At 39.5% G+C, this 18,328-nt stretch overlaps 2 protein-coding genes and 1 long non-coding RNA gene across 3 annotated transcripts; all 3 read right to left on the reverse strand.

The window, feature by feature from the left end:
• Positions 1-1,089: 1,089 nt before the first annotated feature.
• On the reverse strand, positions 1,090-2,222 carry LOC136357268 (uncharacterized). Its single transcript, XR_010742494.1, has 3 exons — positions 2,077-2,222; positions 1,851-1,927; positions 1,090-1,768 (listed from the first exon to the last, which is right to left on the reverse strand). It is a non-coding gene; the product is annotated as an uncharacterized lncRNA (long non-coding RNA).
• Positions 2,223-2,336: 114 nt separating this feature from the next.
• LOC4342712 (UPF0613 protein PB24D3.06c) lies at positions 2,337-9,681 on the reverse strand. The gene is made up of 9 exons (XM_015792110.3): positions 9,333-9,681; positions 7,582-7,658; positions 6,796-6,901; positions 6,181-6,273; positions 5,028-5,093; positions 4,680-4,825; positions 3,741-3,849; positions 2,794-2,858; positions 2,337-2,709 (listed from the first exon to the last, which is right to left on the reverse strand). Exons 1-9 carry the CDS (start codon positions 9,591-9,593, stop codon positions 2,562-2,564), a joined length of 1,071 nt encoding a protein of 356 aa, XP_015647596.1. The 5' UTR covers positions 9,594-9,681; the 3' UTR covers positions 2,337-2,561.
• A 2,344-nt stretch (positions 9,682-12,025) lies between these two features.
• LOC4342713 (protein ALTERED PHOSPHATE STARVATION RESPONSE 1) lies at positions 12,026-15,968 on the reverse strand. The gene is made up of 4 exons (XM_015789308.3): positions 14,830-15,968; positions 13,868-14,043; positions 13,219-13,442; positions 12,026-13,098 (listed from the first exon to the last, which is right to left on the reverse strand). The coding sequence occupies exons 1-4, from the start codon at positions 15,851-15,853 to the stop codon at positions 12,309-12,311; spliced, it is 2,214 nt and encodes a 737-aa protein (XP_015644794.1). The 5' UTR covers positions 15,854-15,968; the 3' UTR covers positions 12,026-12,308.
• Positions 15,969-18,328: the final 2,360 nt, after the last annotated feature.

An 18,328-nucleotide genomic window follows, 5' to 3' on the forward strand; every position in this document is an offset into this window, starting at 1 on the left:
GCCTTGCATATTGTCTTTCATTTTTACAGAGATGATTTATATGTAAAAAAAATAGTAATACAAAAAACAACAAATAGTAAACTAAGGCTTCATAGAACTAAGAACAAACAAAAGGCTTGAATAGGCTCCAAGAGTGTAATTTAAAAATCATCAGTTGATGGTCGAGTTGACAAGAATAATAATCTATATGTCTATCAAAACTTTGGAAATGGCATGGATCAATTATTCAGATTGTAAGGTAGATAGATATATATTGAAGAAAAAATAATATATAGACAAAATTAGATAAATAAGTAATTGTAATAAAAACAGAGTAAGTGGGCATATAGAAGCTATGTGGTAGCTAGAGTATATTTGAATAAATAATGGCACATTTTCCCCATTAAATTATATATATCAACCACATATTTCGCCTTCCTTCATAGGCGTAAAGGATGACAAGACATTAACCGTAGGGATATCACGTCATCTAGGATGACATGAGGAGAGTGACATTGAGTAGAGAGAGTGGGAAAAGAGCGAGAGGTGTGATGTATTCATCTACAAAACACTGTAAGGACTGCATAAAGAATCAAGCCATTAATTATACAAATCTACCTGCGTAATATATAAAATTAACATGGAAATTATATTATCCAAATATGATATGAAAAACATATGTATGAGTTGTTATGCGTATTACCTAAATATGAATGGAGAACATGTTTTGTTTTTGAATGGAAAACATGTTGTATGAGTTATTTACATATAGATATAATGTAAAAGATTTACAAGTGGCAGTACAAAATGTTTTTATGCATGATGAAATCATATTATTTTGCTAAATTTCTTTGGAAAACCGCTATTGTTTTTGCTTGCAACCACCAAGTAGTTTCTCTCAGATGTTTGGTAGTTAGTTTGTTGGTATCAATTAAAAAAACAAAAAAAATACATATCTTAATAGGGACATATGTTTTATTTTAGGCTCTATGGTTTAAGTAATTAAGAATGGTGTGGTTTTGGATAAAATTCTAACTAAATCTTATATGCGTACTTTTCAAGACAACACATTTGTTTTGGCTCCGAGCCCAACTACAAGGATATGATGAGAACAAATACTTCATTCATGTTGCATGTCAGAATTTAGAGACAACAATTATGCAAATATTCGTTAACTTCGGATGGCGATTTACCAATAGAATTGTTGTCTAAATAAGTTGTATCTACTCACTATTGTTGATGGTTCATCACTAAACCATTGATCACGCCATACAACTTCGAAGGCAAATGATAGACCTGTGTGCTCATCATCAGCTGAACACTTCCTTTCATGGTTTCTCTTTTCCTTTCGGCTTATTCGGCTGCCTATTTTGGACGCCTTTAGGCTCTAGCTAGTGTGCTCCATGGTCAACCAACTTGCAGTGCCTTTTGGCCTGACCTCGTGATCATGAAATTCATGATTCTCCAATCATGTCACTGGGTGCAATTAGCTAGAACCATGGCATTTCTATAGACTTTTACCCTACCTACCTAGCTACCACCCCCACTAATTCGATCGTGACATATATTCAGTTACTCGTACACTGCCTAGATTAAGCAGAGATCCATGCATGAACAAATTAAAGATTGTTGCATCTCAATGTGCTTCCCAGCTTTGCCATGATTTGCAGTTTAAGATGTGGACACCTGACTTGACTCGATATCAATCTGGTAATCGGATATGTGCATCACTTCATGCATGCACAAAATTCGGCTCATTTGTTTCGATGAAAATTGGCTTTCGGCGCACCTTGATTAATTCCAAAGCAATTTAAGTAAATAATCATTACAAAGGAATATCATCATACTAGTACCCAATAGGACAAATTAACCTTTTTCTTTTGCAGCACCAGAAGGGAATGAATGAGTGAAGGATCATGAAATTATTGTTCTTTTCGGCCTTTTTGGGCTAGAACATGTAAGGAAAAGAGAGTAAAGTGTGACTCAAATAAAGACCAAGTAATGATGAATGAATCTCTAACAATTAAAAATAAGATTTATTATAGGTCATGAAAATTGTACAAAGATAACAACAGGAATATGGAACAATTGACCAACCTTTTTCTTCTGGAATAAGGATAGTTCATGCCGTCACGCATCAAGTGTGCAAAACATCTGCACGTATTATCAAATTCCATTCTTTTTCAACAAACGGAAAAAAAGTTAATGGCCATGGAATTCGGATTACCCGAGAAATATATGTGGCTGATAGAGCGTGAACATAAACAGTCTTTCAATTTCTAGATGAATTTCTTTCATAAGTGTCAATTCAGCCGAGTATAACCAAAGTCTTGATTACACCGTTTAACCAATGTTAATTTGACAAAGAGAGATTTGAGATAGTTTCACTACAATTTACAAATTCAAGTATTGTACATAAATGTCCACAAAATAAACAAAAGTGTCTCACAATGCTTACTAAGGCAACAAAGCAAAACAAATAGGAATTATTACTATAAAAAAATGATCAAGAAACATGTAAAAACAAGACGTTTTGCTAGGGGAGGAAAATGGGATAGACATGTTACATATGGCTGTTGTATCTAGCTCCATGGATCGTCCCAACCTTTGGGCCCCTCTCTCTTAACAAAATCTACAATGGCCCGAACTGCTTCTTGCACCCTATTGGAGAGAGCATGGTTTCCCCATTCTATTTCAACTTTCTCCGCGTTGCCCAATGCGCGACATAATCTGCAGTGAAACATATATAGAGCATTAGAGCATGATGATATCATATCAAAATTGTATCTGGTATGTTTGGATTTCTAATTTCACCTGTCCACAAGTGCCTCCTTATCAACGTATTCCGGGACATATTCATCCCCCATTGAGAAAATAACCTGCAGCCAAAGCACTTGCAAGATATAAAATTCAGCAGCTACAGCATAATGTCATCGTAGCTTACCTCATTTGGCAACCTTTAACTCTACGAACAAAAAGTCTTTTTTTTGTAGAATGCATTATACAGTATGCCAAAGAGAAGCTTCTGGGATGTTTGTTATGCTCAAATTTCGCTAATTTCCTTAAGGTTATTGATTTTCACATTCTAATGCAGATTTTAAATGTACTTCTTTTCCTGATTTCTATTCCATTAGCTTGCTTAATGTGGTCAAAAAGCAAATAGAACCAAAACAGCCCACTGGGAAAATTACCCCATTTACAATCTATGCATGTATAAATTACGAAAGCCCAATGCTCAAAGTTAGGTTCAGGACCCCCATCAATATATATGAGTTCTTCGGTTCTTTCTGTTTTTGTATCTTCACACCTTTCAATTACTTAACATGCAAGTCAAGTACTAAACGTAATCAAGCCTAGTTTTATTACATTATAGCATTGAGGAAACCAAGTCTAATATATCTATGCATATATGGCCACCAATGCAAATGCAAGCATTCAACCTACAAGCTGTAAACAGATTCAAGGAACAACATAATTTAACTACTTGGTGAATTAGGCATTAAGAAAATATCAAATATCTGATAGTGAAACGGTTATTTTTCTTAGATCGATCAGCTTGAAATTGTTGCTTTAAGTAGATACAGAAACAAAGGACCATAAAAGGATAACCATCACTAATCCCTGTATTCATAGTCATCAGAACAGAATGATAATGAAAATGTGAACGCAATATTTACCACCAATTCTGGGCTCTGGCTATGACCAAAAAAAGTGGTGTTTCCATGTGTGTTGACAAAGTCACAAGTAGAAAGGGACAATACCTGGCACTGTGTTGTTGACATATGACCAAGTCTCTGCCTCAACTGATCTTCACTAAGATCTGAGCTGAACATGTCATCATCACCCATATATGCACAAAGGGAGTGATACCTACACATTATTTCTATGGCATTAGAGTACAACTGAAGAAAAAATGATGTTTGATTCGTTGCAGATAATTTTTTAAGATCACACTGACTAACAAAGGATACTAGGAGATATGCTGGTAAATAGATCTAATAAAATAAAAGATATGGAACAAAAAGAAGTAATAGGATATTGGATCATTTGAAACAATACAGAAAGGTTAACTTTGCATCATTTGAAAAGAAAAAAGGACTAAGACCCCACTAAGAGTTGGTCATGAGAAACATAAGTGGGAGACAAAAACATCAGGTTTGTTACATAGTGTTTCATTCTTATCATGTTTGTTCTATTCATGTGGTTCAATTTTCATCATCCATGATTTTAACTTGTATTTGCGAGTTTCTTTGCTCAACATAACATAGATAACTCTCCCATGCTACATGGTCCACAGAGTCTACGAGCAAGAAATTTTGTATCATTGGTCATCATAGCCGAAGGAGGCGCAACAAGTTGTGTCTTAGGTCATCATCATCACAATCTAGAGAACTATAAGGGATTCTACAAAATTCTCAAGTCCCAACTAAAGTTTTTCAGAACATAGGTTAAACATCCAATAGCAATAACAGCTTGTGACTCCTCATCTAACTCTTTACGTAGTGGTTGAAGAATACATGATCATAAATCAAAATACTGAATCCCATTAACTATCATTTTTCAGTAATCATAGTATGAGCGGTTATTGAAATTTTTGTTGCTAACAGAGGTGTAGATCTTGCGACATCTTTATTAATCCCAGAGGAAGACATCACTGACACAAAAGTATATCTGAGCATCTCAGGCATGGAAATTGATACCTGTAGGCAGTAATCGGAGCATCTGGATTTGCTTCCCTGGGCATCAAATCCATTCCACGGCCCTCACTTAACATTTTTGCTGCCAAATCTATCATTTCTGCAGTTTCTGGAAGTGTTGCTCTATACTCCCTGTCACTTACTGGGGCCTGAATATCATAGAAGTTGAATCAAGATACCGTTTACATGGATTTACACATAAAAAAGCAATTATTCTCAACAGGTTACAAATTCATCAGTTTGGTCTGTTATTTAGGGAGGAAGTCCCTAACTTCCTATCATAGTTCACATTCAAATATTTTCACTTCACCCCTTCGCATCCAAACAAGAAGATAGGGACAGGGAGAATACCTGCAAAATGACCCCAGAAACTGCCTTGGAACATGCAAAATTTGTCCGCATGTAATGCACAATATCCTGGCATTGACGGAAAAAATTGTGTTATCTTTTTCTATGATAAAAATACAATGCTGACCATAAACTTGTCTCAAGTGGTCAAGATGTCTAAACTTTAGAAATGCATATAAGAGCCTCTGAATTTGTTTAAAATGGACCACTCAAGGTCCCAAACATGCCAAAAGGAGCACAGTACCTGACCTGACAAACCGGACTAAGTTCAATGTGGATGTTTTGCCCACATGAGTCTTCCATGAAAAGTGAATTTGAGATGAAAATGTACACATAAACCCCTAATATGGAATCCATGGGCATTATGTGTGCCCCACTGAAAATAATGAAAGTGCTCTTGGCTAATGAGAATATGAGACCCAGACTTCTAGGATTCTCGAGCAAAGTTCACAAATTGTGTGTTTTCTGAATTTCAGAATGCATTGGAAATTGGATAGCTAAACAGCAAAAAGGCTGGTTGTTTAGAGCGGGAAGACAGACAGAGATAGTTGAGTAAATCAAAATGGGAGCTGGTCAACCAAAAGTGAGATAAGGGGAGGATAGAAAGAGGGCTTATGATAAGTGATTCATTCCCTTCTTCACATGCTTTAATTTCTACTATGAATTAATACTAAACTCCCTTTGTCCAATCTGAACATGATAAGCTTGAAACTCAGCTACAATTCAGCGCACGGAGAAGGAAATTATGATAGGCAAGTGAAAAGGGGAAGCAGAATGGACTAGGACAGGTTTGGGGCAAGGTGGAATTGGAAGGGATTTGCATGCAATTGGACTAGTATGGGGATTAATATCAATACAAGTGCTTATGTACCTACAGTTTTAACAATACTGGATGAATTTGCTTTCGTATATGTCCATGGCATGGCTGGTAAGTTCCTACAGTAGTCAGTAACACTAGACATGGTCACCACTCAGCACATCAAATCAGAAATTATATTAAGTGTGGCACATCTGTAATCTAAAGTGAAACACAGGTGCCAAGTCCAGTATGCAATTCTCAAGTTTAGGGATCCACTTGACCACTGGGGTAAGTTTATAAACCTATGAAGCATTACTATTTAGACTATAAATAGTACCAACATATCAGTGAGCATACCTGGCAACCAGTACTGTGACCAAGCAATATTACTCCATCAGAATTTTCTTTGTTTATCAAGTAACTGATGAGTTGATCTAGTTCCAATGCATCCTTTGACAAGAAAACATATAATCAATACTTGATTCCAAAAAAGTAGGGTTAAAATGTAAAGCACCCAAAAAAACGAATAAAATGGACAATCCAATCAAACGTCCTGCAGTAGAATAAGAAAAACACAGAAGGGAAAAAAGAAGTTTACCACCAAACTAGCAGATAGCTCAAGCAACCACATTCTGCATACAGTACTTTCGGATGGCAAGTATAAATTAAGATCTCATGACTACTTTGGTGGTCATTGGAAAATACAAATGAGATTCTAGAACTAGCTTCCTGGGTATGAGTGAATGTGTAGTCAAATCATGTAAGTAAGTCGATCAAAGTGCGGAATGACAAGATTGAAAAACTGAACATATTATGTAAAAAAGAATATGAAAATTAACTTGAGAACATTAAAATCATTCTTAAGTACCTCAATTCTTCTTTCAGCATGCCACTAAGACCATGAACACCTCAATGTATGCAAATGCGGTTCTTAAACTCTAAGGATGAAAAGGTCCATGTTACAGATCATACCTGCTCTAAGCTGGAAATTCCATACCCAGTGTATGATGAAGAAAGTAACGGCTGTACCAGTGACCATTTCTCGACCTCTAGTGCAAGTGACAAAGGCTCCAAGTAGCTGTAATGTTCCAACATGGATTAGAATAATAAAATTAGTTCCAGTCTTAACCAAGAGAAAAAAAAATGATAACATATGTATTATGATTATATACTTACAGAACTTATTGTGTTATTTTTCCTATCCTTCTCCAATTCATCATTTTTCAGATTTTTCTCATGTTTGTTACTCTCAACATATAATGAATTATAACTTGAAATTTTATACATATGCCGAGTAAATAATAACAACAACTAGATTATCTCATACTGATTTGGTGAGAGGGAAGTGATTGCATGAATGCATCATGAAGTACTAAATGGTGATTATATAGTATATATTTCCATGTTTCCATGTATGCATCATGCTATGCAACTCAGTACATCAGGGCAGCTTCCATACTGAGGAGTGACATGGCTGAAGGGAAGGCACTTTAGGATAGGGAGGAGACCACAGACTAGGATGAAAGAACTTTCAGGGAGAAAGGCATTTCACTCCATGCTTCAGAACAACTATTTTATAGACTAATCAAAACAATAACTTGACTAACTAACAGTAAAGATACCAAATAACGTTGTTACTGAAGCGCTTGGACAGTACCCTAATTGGAAACTCATGAGAACTTTCACTATCAATAGTGTCTTCTAATTCAACAAATGATATGGAAAAATATTTAATGGAACTGCATATTGCCAACTTACTCGGTTGCTAAAAACCCATCCGTCAAACCACCGATGAAGATCACCTGGTGGTTAAAATCACCAGTTTTAAATGCGACCTGCAAGAAGAAATTTATAGAAGAAACAAAACAGTAATGACAAGCCATATCTAATTAGAAGTTAATATATGGATGGTGAGGCTGTGAGGGTTTCCTTTGTATATGCAAATCATCAGAAAATGAAGGGTGTTACAGAATGTACACAACATAACAAAGCATAGTGCATAGACATCTGGGCCTCTGAGGTAGTTAAAACAACTAGGTTAAAGACCATGTTTGGTGCTTGAACTATTCTAGAAGTCCTTTTTCATGCTAAACTCAATAACCAGTTTTTTTTTTCATTTTTTCGCCCTCGACTCTCAAAAGCAAATCAATAACACTCTAGACCATATTCACAGTGTTTTTATTGACATGGTGATGGTTTTCACTAGTGCAGACTCCTACTATACATGTCTTGCTAATGTGGATGCCACTTAGGTCCACAGTTCCACACCAACAAAGTTTAGTACCTGAAGGCTATGTCAGTTGTCATGTCAATCAAAACTACCATGGAATCAGCTTTTGGGTGTTATTTTTCTGGTTTTGAAAGTTGAGTGTGAGAAATGACTGGGTTTTAAGTTAACGGTAAAAAATGGAATCCAACAAGTTTTGAGTGCCAAAAATGGACTTTACCTTAGAATTAAAATGATAAAACTTCCAAGAGATTTCAAAATTCCAACCAGATTCTATAATGTGTAAAAGGGTACATCTTACCGGCAGAATAAGTTATCTAGAAACCACAATATTGCAACCACATCCTGGCATGATATAATGCTGATGTTCTATAGGCTTACTACCAACTGATCATCTTAATAAGGTCACAAATGGCAATGTGGCACTACGTGGTCCAAACAAAGGAAAGAATGCAGGTACATTGTGACAGATTATCCCATTCAGAGTTGAGACCCTCACTTTTGTACTACAACAAAAGGTGTATATAAACAACCTTGCTTGTAGCAACAAAGGATCATAACAAACATAGCTGGCAGAGATTTGTACACTTATTTCGTCGCAATTTCAAAGTAGAAAACAAATCCTCTACACGCAGCAAAAGGAACTACTATGCAAAAGGGACCATAAGCCTAGATAGGGTCAAACATTGTATATTCATTCAGTAGGCTTTCTTCCACGCGAGAAATGATACAGAAGCAAGGAGACAAGACGCAAAAGGCCTAGCTAGCCGTGTTAACATCAGCAAAAGAAAACTAAGAGAAGAAAATTATTAGCACACAAGTTGGGCTCCCAAAAGTGCAACCCCTCTAAAGAAAGAATCGCCTGCGCTTATTTCCATTACAAGCCCTGGATCATGAGTAGAAACACGGCTATGCTACAGAAGCTTCCTTATTCCATAAGCCTCTATCTCTCTCTCTCTCAACAACCGCACGCACCCAGCGGAAAAGGGCAGAAGGACGAATCCAACGAGGAGATCCCCGCATCGCATCTCGAAGGCTGGGCGGCACGAACGCGGTAACCTTCTAGAAGATTCTAGAACCATCTCGACCTAGGGAAATTCCTCCTCGTCCCCCGCTCAAATCCTACACCATTTCAAACCCCCCACGACGCAATCGCAGGATTTCTACAATGCAAAGTAATAAACCCTCGAATCCATCATCCCGAGCAATCCCAAAACGATCCCCCACAGATCTCCCGCCGCAAGCCGCACGCGCGCGCGCCCCAGAGAGAGAGAGAGAGTACCTGGGCGGACTTGGGGCCGTACTTGAACAGCGCCCCCTGCACCTGCCTCCTCTTCCCGCCCGCGCCAACGCCAGCACCAGCGCCAGGCCCCGCAGCAACCACGGCGGCGACCACTCCTCCACCTCCACCTCCACCTCCACCTCCACCGCCCCTCCCACCCGCGCCATCGGAGAGGGGAGCGGCCGCGGAGGCGACGCCGCCGGGGGGCATGGCGGAGGAGGCGCGGGCGATGCCGGAGAACCAGGAGGGGGAGGATGTCATGGCGCGGCCGCCGGCGGCGAGGTCACCGCCGCGAGCGCGAGGGCATCACCCCGCGATGGATCGATCGGGAGGGAGAGAGCGGCGACTCGGAGAGAGGGATGAGCTGCTGCTGGTGCGGGAAATTTCGTCGGGTGATTTTTTTTCTTTTTTTTTTTTTTTGGGTTGACGGGATGTGGGTTGCGAGAATTTTCAGGGTGACGCGTAGCCGCATGATTTAATCTCGGCGGTTGGTGGCCTTGCTGTCATCCTCTCTTTGTTTGTTTGTTTGTTTGTTGGTGTTTTGACTTTTGAGCGGTTTTTTCTTTCTCAAACCCTCCTCTTTGAAACAAAACTTATGAGCCTGTTTTATGATTAATTAATTATTAGTAAAAAAGGAAAAAGTATATTAATATGACTTTTTAAAGTAACTATTATATAATTTTTTAAGAAAATTGTACCGTTTAGCAGTTCGAGGGGCATGTATGTGAAAAATGATGGAGTTTTAATGGCATATGGTTAGGTGGCAGTCTCCCATTTATTGAAAAAATTATTGCCACACATATTGGGGAAAATATGTGGTGGAATATATATATATATATATATATATATATATATATATATATATATATATATATATATATTGGAAACTTGGAAACTACCGTTGGATCGAAAAATAGACATCCGTGATTCATCCATGTCATCATGAGTAAAAGTTTTACTTGCGATAAAATTTTTACTTATGACTAAATCCGTGAGTAAAATTTTTATTCGTGATGACGTGAACAAATCTCAAACATCTATTTTTCGATTTAACGGTAGTTTCCAGATTTCCACTACATATATGGTTTCCACCACATATTTTCCCCACATGTTGAGGGGATATTTTGCTAGTTGGCCATATTTGGCACTTCCATCCTCGCTCGATGAGTATTATCCTCGATACTTCTACCGTCATTATCCAACATGTAATACAGGTTTTTTACCATCGTACTAAAACCAAAAGTACCTTTTTAAATAATATAAAATCTATAAAATGACTAATACTACCTCCATTTTAGAATATATGACGCCGTTGACTTTTCGCACAAAGTTTGATCATTTGTCTCATTAAAAATTCAGTATGAATATGTAAAACTATAGGTTAATATTATATTTTATTTGATGATAAAACAAGTGGTAACAAAATAAATTAAATTTATATATTTTTTTAAAATAAGACGAATGGTCAAACATCGTGTAAAAAGTCAATGACATCCTGCATTTTGAAATGGAGGGAGTATATGGTTAGCCCAAAAGTACAATTTTGGAATATATAATATTGACTAATACATAGTCCAAATAGAAATTACATCAGTATTTCTTTTTGAAAACAGAAATTACATCAGTATATTGTCACTATGGCTGCGTTTAGATCCAGGGGTGTAAAGTTTTGGCGTGTCACATCGGATATGCTGACACACATTTGAAGTATTAAACGTAGACTAATAACAAAACAAATTACATAATCCGCCTGTAAACTGTGAGACAAATTTATTAAGCCTAATTAATCTGTCATTAGCAAATGTTTACTGTAGCACCACATTGTCAGATCATGTAGCGATTAGGCTTAAAGATTCGTCTCGCAATTTACACGCAATATGTGTAATTAGTTATTTTTTCGTTTATATTCAATACTTCATGCATGTGTCCAAACATTCGATGTGACAAGGTAAAAATTTTTGCCAGGGGATCTAAACAGGGCCTATGTAATCTTGATGTAGTGTAGTTAATCACAACGTGCTTATGAGCGCGTAAACTTGAAACTTAAAATTCTATCTACTATATAGACATAAGGAGGAAGAGATGGAAATATTTTTATTAAGGTTACATTGAAATTGGTATTGATCTATTCCCATATAATGTCAAACATCAATGATATAACCTACCTAGTATTGATAACATAACAAGGGTGTTCTACATTGACATGGATGCAATCAAGTCTCCCTTGCTACTTTGTACAATCTGATTTTATATTCCCCAGGCATGCACATAGAACAAAAGTACAGTACGATAGAAGATTTAAAAAGGATGTGCATCAATCATCTTGGGTAAGTATGATGTAGTAGTAATGGATTCATGATCTATTTTAATGCCCTGTTGATATTATTTTTCAGGCAGAATAATACATACAGGTAGACTTTCTTCAAATTAAGTTGACAATACCTCACCGTAGATGTTGATTTGTTAAAAAAAATCGTTTTCTTTTATAGAATATTCAGATCAAACTTGATAAATAAAGAGACAGGAAACACTAGAATATTCAGATCAAACTTCAGTGATTGAAGTGGCAATAACAAATTCAACTTTCCATCGACAGGTTCTTGTGCTTGTGCTGATTTGTCACATCATCAAAACATCAACTCACACACCATCTGTTTCACAAAACTCATCATTCACACCAAACACATATAAGATTAAAGCAATCACCTTCCTTCTATTGTTGCAACTCATCATGATAAAGCCTACAATATTTATCAAATATGAAACAAAAAATACAGTTCCCTCTTTCAAATACCATGTAATGTAAAAGTAAAACTCCTATATCTATACTACGAATTTTAACAACAGTAGCTCAAAAAGGATCATTCTTTTTTTTTTAATCTCGGCACCACAAGCCAAAAATCAATATACAACAACTAATCAACCTATGAACATAAACAAAAAGAAAGAAAGATTACAACAACAAAAGAACTTATATTATTCATCCAGTTGGTCATTGGTGTGTGCAATCGACCACACGCCCTTGAACATCCCAGCTGACTGAAGTGAGAAATCCGACACAACTCTGAACAGCTCCGGCAAATTCGTCCTGAGAAGGCTGAGGGACTTCTCCCTGACCACCCTGCACTGCTTGACATACATCTCCTCCAGCTCCTTCATAGAAAGCTCCAACTTTTCCATGGCAGCCTTCCGTTCCGCCATCGGATCGGGGCGTGCACCGTCAGGGTTCCTGTCCTCAGGAAGGATACCCGCAGTTTGGTGGATGTACTTTTGTGCCCAGTCATCGAATTGCCTCCTCTTCTTCCCATAATCCCTCCTGGTATCCTCGATCTTCATCCGGAGCTTCAGTTCGTCTTCCTGATGAACCAGGATTGTCTTTACGATCTCTGCAAACGTGTTTATCGCCTTCTTGGCAGCCTCATCGGGGAGCTTTCCGAGGATTTCATGCCAAGCATGCAGCACCCTCTTGATGGGAGGTGTGGTCTCATGTGGCTGTGATGAATTTGGCTTCAAGTTGGTGTCGATGGGGATCACATTCAGCTTGATCCAGGTGTAGAGGGATCCCACATACTGCTTCTGGTATGTCATGAACTTGTCGAACTGAGTGTGCCACTCATGTACAACATTCCACAGCTGCACGGTCCGGTCATGGTGTTGCTCGCTTGTTTCCCGCGGGGCGACCGAGATGTCCAACGACTTGAGCTCCAAGATGATCTTGAGCTGTGTTTTGTGATGAAGGTACATTGCATCCCACATGTGCCACATTCTGCCAATGTAAGAAAACAAAACAATTAAGTTCTCTTGAGTCTATATCTATTGTTCTTTTTTGTTTCGTTAGCAATGTTGTTATTCATAGTAGAAGGAGAAATCATTGAAAAAGGCTTACCCCTTCACAAGTTCAAGAAGTTTTGGGTATAATTGTTGATCTCTGAGACGGTTGATCTCTGCAACTGTTGACTCCATTGTTTGCAGATCAACTACATATTTTGTGTGCAAGTGACTAACAACCGACTTGGTCTTCTCAAGTGAGGAAGAAGTGACACCACGCTGCTTCTTTTTGTTGAGAACAGCTAGCTTTTGTTGATATTCCCTCCTGATAACCTCAAAATCCTGGCTCAGATGTACAAACATAACAGTTTAGATCAAGAAACAAGTGACAATATGGTGTTGCTTCAATCATTTTCACATCCTAGGAGTCTAAAACATGGAAGCAACTGTCCTTTCAAAGGAAAAAACAACATGGATAGGTAATGAAATTGGATTAAAATGGCTAGAAAGGTTTACAGATCAGATGATTGCATGAACAAAAAATTCCACAAGAACAGGAAAATAACTTAACAGGAAGAAAGAAAATACTCCAGCAAACTAGTAGCAGAGGTCGTCTTTATGTGCTGAACAAATCATATTGCAAAATTATTGTCGTAAGAAAGTGCTATTGAATTTAGCAATCTATAAGATTGTACCAATAAATGAGTGGGTGGTTGCAAAGATTTATATTTTGAACTAGTGGTAAACAAAAAAGAAACACCATGTACCTTGACTTCATGGTATAGTTTTTTCTCCCATGCAAGCAGCTTATCAAGAGTGGTAGCATGTGTCTCCCATTCGTCATCGTCCATTTCATTCCTCACATTTTCCGGTTGAGGTATCCCTTTAAACGAGCGATTCCAAGTGATTACTTGCATCACTCTGGCAGAATGGTCCACAAATCCTAGCAAGACCGAAGAGGGATGCCATTTAACAACAGAAGGAACTCAAATATGTAATTCCTATTTTTTTCGAGGAATGGTTCTCAAATCCTACTAAGATAGGATGCAAATGGCATTTACGTTAACAATGGAAGGAAACCAAATTAACCTGAGAGTTCTCAAAAGAAGAAAAAAAAGAATGCTGAGTATGAAGAAAATAATCACAGCGAGCACTAAAAAACAAGCAAGACAGAGACTGCTCAACTGAACTTGAAAGTGAATCATGAGAATACAGGTCATCAACAATTTAAATGTGAACCCCAAACAACTCATTCCCCTGTACCCTGTGACCCATATGTGATTAGATGCTCTGTCCGGTTCTTCGCTTTACCCGCTAAATGCGGCTCCACTACCATAACCATTCCATTGGCCCATTCCAATAATTAAAACAATGCAATCATTCTGTTGTTCTTGACAGTGCAGATTAGTAATCTATTCAAAGTCTTAATACAATCGTGTGGAACGGGTTAACTTCTTCCATAATCACCAAGTCACCATTAATAAAACGTATCTGAACTTCTCTATCCAATCTTGCTAAAGCATATTCCCCGAAACAAGTGTACTGATTATTTTACTCATTCCAATGAGTAATCTGAAATGGTAGATAAGCAGCAAGTGTTCTATCTATCTAGTATCACAGTGAAAAATTGAAAAAGATTGTAAAGAAGATATTTTAATTTTGCTGTTGGTTTGAAAGTAATCTGAATCGTGAAGTGAATTCATCGTGTTGGTTTGAAAATTGAAATTACCTCGCGTCTCAGCGAAGTTGGAGTGGTAGTGCATCCTGGCGGCCTCGAGCAGCTTGGACACCTCGTGCGCGCTCTGCGACGCCTTGAGGAAGTGTTCGTCCAGGGCGCGGAGGATGTCGCCGACGCCCAGCTTGGCCGGCTGCGGCTGCGGCGGCGCCACCAGCATCACCGCCTTCGCCTTCCCCTTCCTCGCCGCCTTCTGCGTCATCGCCCGCCGCGTCGTCGCCGCCTCTGCCGCGGCCGGCCTCTTGCCCTCCGCCACCTCTCTCGCCGCCGCCGATGGCTGGTGTTCGTCCGGCGCGGGGGGTGGTGGTTCTCTCCGCTCGGCCGACGCCGAAGACGATGGCTCGGCGGCGGCGGTGTCCAGAGTGGGCGGCGGCATGGAGTCGAACAAGGAGCTGATGAACCCGCCGGGGGTGTCCACCTTGTGGTCATTCTCCGGCGGGAGGGGAGGCGGGGAGCGGGAGGGAGGGGGGCGCTGCGAGGGGAGCGGCGGGGGTGGCTTCAGTTCGGCGTCGTCGTCACCTCGCCGTCCTCCCGCGTCGCCGCCGTCGCCGCCCTCGTCGTCCTCCTCCTCCATGATGGGCGCCTCGCCGGACGGCTTCTTCTTGATCGGCTGCTGCAGGTGCAGGTCCGGCGCGCTCATCGACCTCGCGAGCGGCGCCGCCTCAACGTCGCCATGCGGAGGCAGCGGCGGGGGCGGGGGAGGCGGGGGAAGCTCGGGCGGCGGCGGCGGCAGGATAGCCAGCACGGGCTTGCCATCGGAGGACGCCGTGACGAGCGCCGCCGCCGCGGCCGAAGAGTCAGCCGACCCCGACCGCAGAGCCCCGCCGGCGTGGGCCTCGCCCTCGCCGGAGGCGTAGTCGGAGAGCGCGGCGCCGACGTTCTTGAGCGCGGCGGCGTGGCCCGCGTGCGCGCCCGCCAGCGCGTGGCGGGCGGCGACGGCGTCGCGCAGGAGGTGCTTCCGCTCGCGGCACCGCGCCACGGGGCCCTCGCCGTCCTCATTGGACTGCGCGCACCCCATGGGGTCGCCCTCGCCGGCGGCTGGAGTGGGGGTCTCTGGTCGGTGGTGGTGGTGGGCGAGTGATTCGATGGAGGTGTTCGTCCGATGGATCGAAAGGCTGGCGAATGATCCTTTTGGGGGAAGGGGAGATGGTGGTGGGGGGCGGGTGGTTTTGTGCTTTGGAATAAAGGTGGGAATGGGATGGGATCAGTGGAGGGCCACGTCGTTGCGACGGTGAAGAGGACCCCGGATGTGTCATGTATATGTCCACTTGTCCCACACGTTTACCGTGTCAGACACACAAATTTCATATGAAGAAAATTTAAGTTCAGTTCAGTTAACCTCAGTTTTTTTTAAGTAGTATATCCATCCCATAAAAAGTTCATTTTTCAGTTTTTAATACAACATTTAACTCTTCGTCTTATTTAAAACCTTTCATAATTAAATTTTTTATTATTAGATGATAAAATATGAATAGTAGTATTTTATGTGTGACAAATTTTTTTAAATAAGACAGACGGTTAAACGTTAGACAGAGAAACTCAAAAATAAACTTATTTTGAGACAGAGGTAGGACTCATCTTTCTTGTTTTCCACGCATACGTTTTTTTCAAACTACTAAACGGTGTGTTTTTTTGCAAAAATTTTCTATACGAAAATAGTTTTAAAAATCATATTAATCCATTTTAAAAAATATTAATAATTAATTAATCACGTGCTAATGAGTTGCTCCATTTTACGTACTGGAGGGATTAGTTCCCGTCCCCTACCAAGGAACCTTAGGGGTGGTTGGTAAGAACAGGTATAATAATAGACTATAAGCCATCTATAAACATATTTTTAGGAGATAAGAGATGATAGAGAATAGCATTGGATTACAGATTTGTAGCTAGCTGTAGCACGGACTCTAAAACGTAATATGTGTATGACATGTGGGACCAGGTATTAATAGTGTAGTATATGTTTATAGCTAACTATTGTATGAATTAGCTATTAAATTGACTATAGATAATTTAGAGCTGGAAATTGGCTATACTATTAAATTTGCTTTAACCCTTCTTTCCTGGCAAAAAAAAAAAGTAGATCATTAGCACATGATTAATTAAGTTAAAAACTTGAAAAATAGATTAATATGATTTTTAAAATAGGTTTCCTATATTATTTTTTTAAAAAAACAAATCGTTTAGCAATTCAGCCTAGTCAACCTAGTCAAAAAAAATATTCATCTAAAAAATAGTTTAATATGGGACTCAACCAAGTCAACAAAAAAAATTCATCTAAAACATACTAGGGTGGATGGACTACGCTTGTTTATTTGTTTAAGCTCTTTCAGACACATGGCCGAATGCTTAAAATAATAGATAAGATTTCTGTACTTTTATTCTTAAGCTGTTGTAAAGCCAATGCTTAATAAACGAATCTGATGGAGAAAACCTTAAATTAATTTAAAAGTAAAGTAACATAAAAAATTGGATGTGGTTTCGGTGATATAAAAACTTCGAGGATATAGCGAACCCATTTCCTGGCTCCAACCAATGAATTGCACCTTTGATTATGTCTTTCAAAGGGACTTGATCGTAATTTAACATTTTCATTAGCTCCTCTCTAAAGCTTTTCTAGTATGGATCCAGTCGCTTGTTCAAGCCTTTCAAATCCAATTTATGGATCTTACTTTATCATGATTTTATAATCATCCATATTTCAAAACCAACACTTTGTGTCATGCTCGAAAGTTAGTCATTCTTTTTCTTGCTAAGGGGTGAAAGAACCAGCGTGATAATGGTCCTGTTTGGGGGTGTTTGGGGAGTTTATAACAATTGCACCTGGTTTCAGAACCTCCGAGTAATACAGATTTTCATTAAAGTTGTGAAATTCGTAGCAATAGGTCTATAGTGTTATGAAACCTATCTTATTATCGACGAATTAAATTATAAGTGGGAAGTTTACTACAGAAGAAAACTTACGCCAGAAGCCAGCTTACAGAGGAAGCCAGTTTACAGCGTAAGCCGGCTTACGGCACAAGCCAGAAGGTCCAAGGCTTACGATGTAAGCCTCCACCCTCCGCCTATAAATAGGGCCCATAAGGTCCAAGGCGAGGACAACCGATCTTCGGTCTCCTGCTTCTCCTCTTGTAGCTTGTACTCAAATCCAGAAGAAATAAAGCTTCCACTCGCTCATACTTTTTGTGTTCCACAACTCTGTGTTTGGTTTGCTTGTGTGCTGATCAGTAGAATCGACTGGTTTCTCAACACGTTATCAGCACGAGACTCTACCAAGCTAAAAAGGTAAACATGTGAGAAATCAGTTTCTACTGATCATCTTGCTCTTTATGTGCAAATCATTCTTCTGTTATAGTTGAAATAAGCAGAAGAACATGGTACCTGAAGTACCATCCCCCGATATCCTCTCAGCAATACACGATAACATGATGGCGGCTCTGCCGCCGTTATCATTCAATTGCTAGAGTTGATACATCCTCTTAGCAACGCCCGGTAA

Source organism: Oryza sativa, chromosome 7 (genome assembly GCF_034140825.1).
Source record: "Oryza sativa Japonica Group chromosome 7, ASM3414082v1".
NCBI lineage: Eukaryota > Viridiplantae > Streptophyta > Magnoliopsida > Poales > Poaceae > Oryza > Oryza sativa.

What these genes read in the sequence shown, in the direction of transcription:
- LOC4342712 (XM_015792110.3), bottom strand. Translation starts at nt 9,593, where the DNA reads ATGACATCCTCCCCCTCCTGGTTCTCCGGCATCGCCCGCGCCTCCTCC. An exon ending in ACGGCCCCAAGTCCGCCCAG is followed by an intron (nt 7,659 to 9,332) that starts GTACTCTCTCTC and finishes TTCTTCTTGCAG; the next exon opens with GTCGCATTTAAAACTGGTGA. An exon ending in GTCACAGTACTGGTTGCCAG is followed by an intron (nt 5,094 to 6,180) that starts GTATGCTCACTG and finishes CGTCAATGCCAG; the next exon opens with GATATTGTGCATTACATGCG.
- LOC4342713 (XM_015789308.3), bottom strand. Translation starts at nt 15,853, where the DNA reads ATGGGGTGCGCGCAGTCCAATGAGGACGGCGAGGGCCCCGTGGCGCGG. An exon ending in CAACTTCGCTGAGACGCGAG is followed by an intron (nt 14,044 to 14,829) that starts GTAATTTCAATT and finishes CGGTCTTGCTAG; the next exon opens with GATTTGTGGACCATTCTGCC. An exon ending in CTTCTTGAACTTGTGAAGGG is followed by an intron (nt 13,099 to 13,218) that starts GTAAGCCTTTTT and finishes TTACATTGGCAG; the next exon opens with AATGTGGCACATGTGGGATG.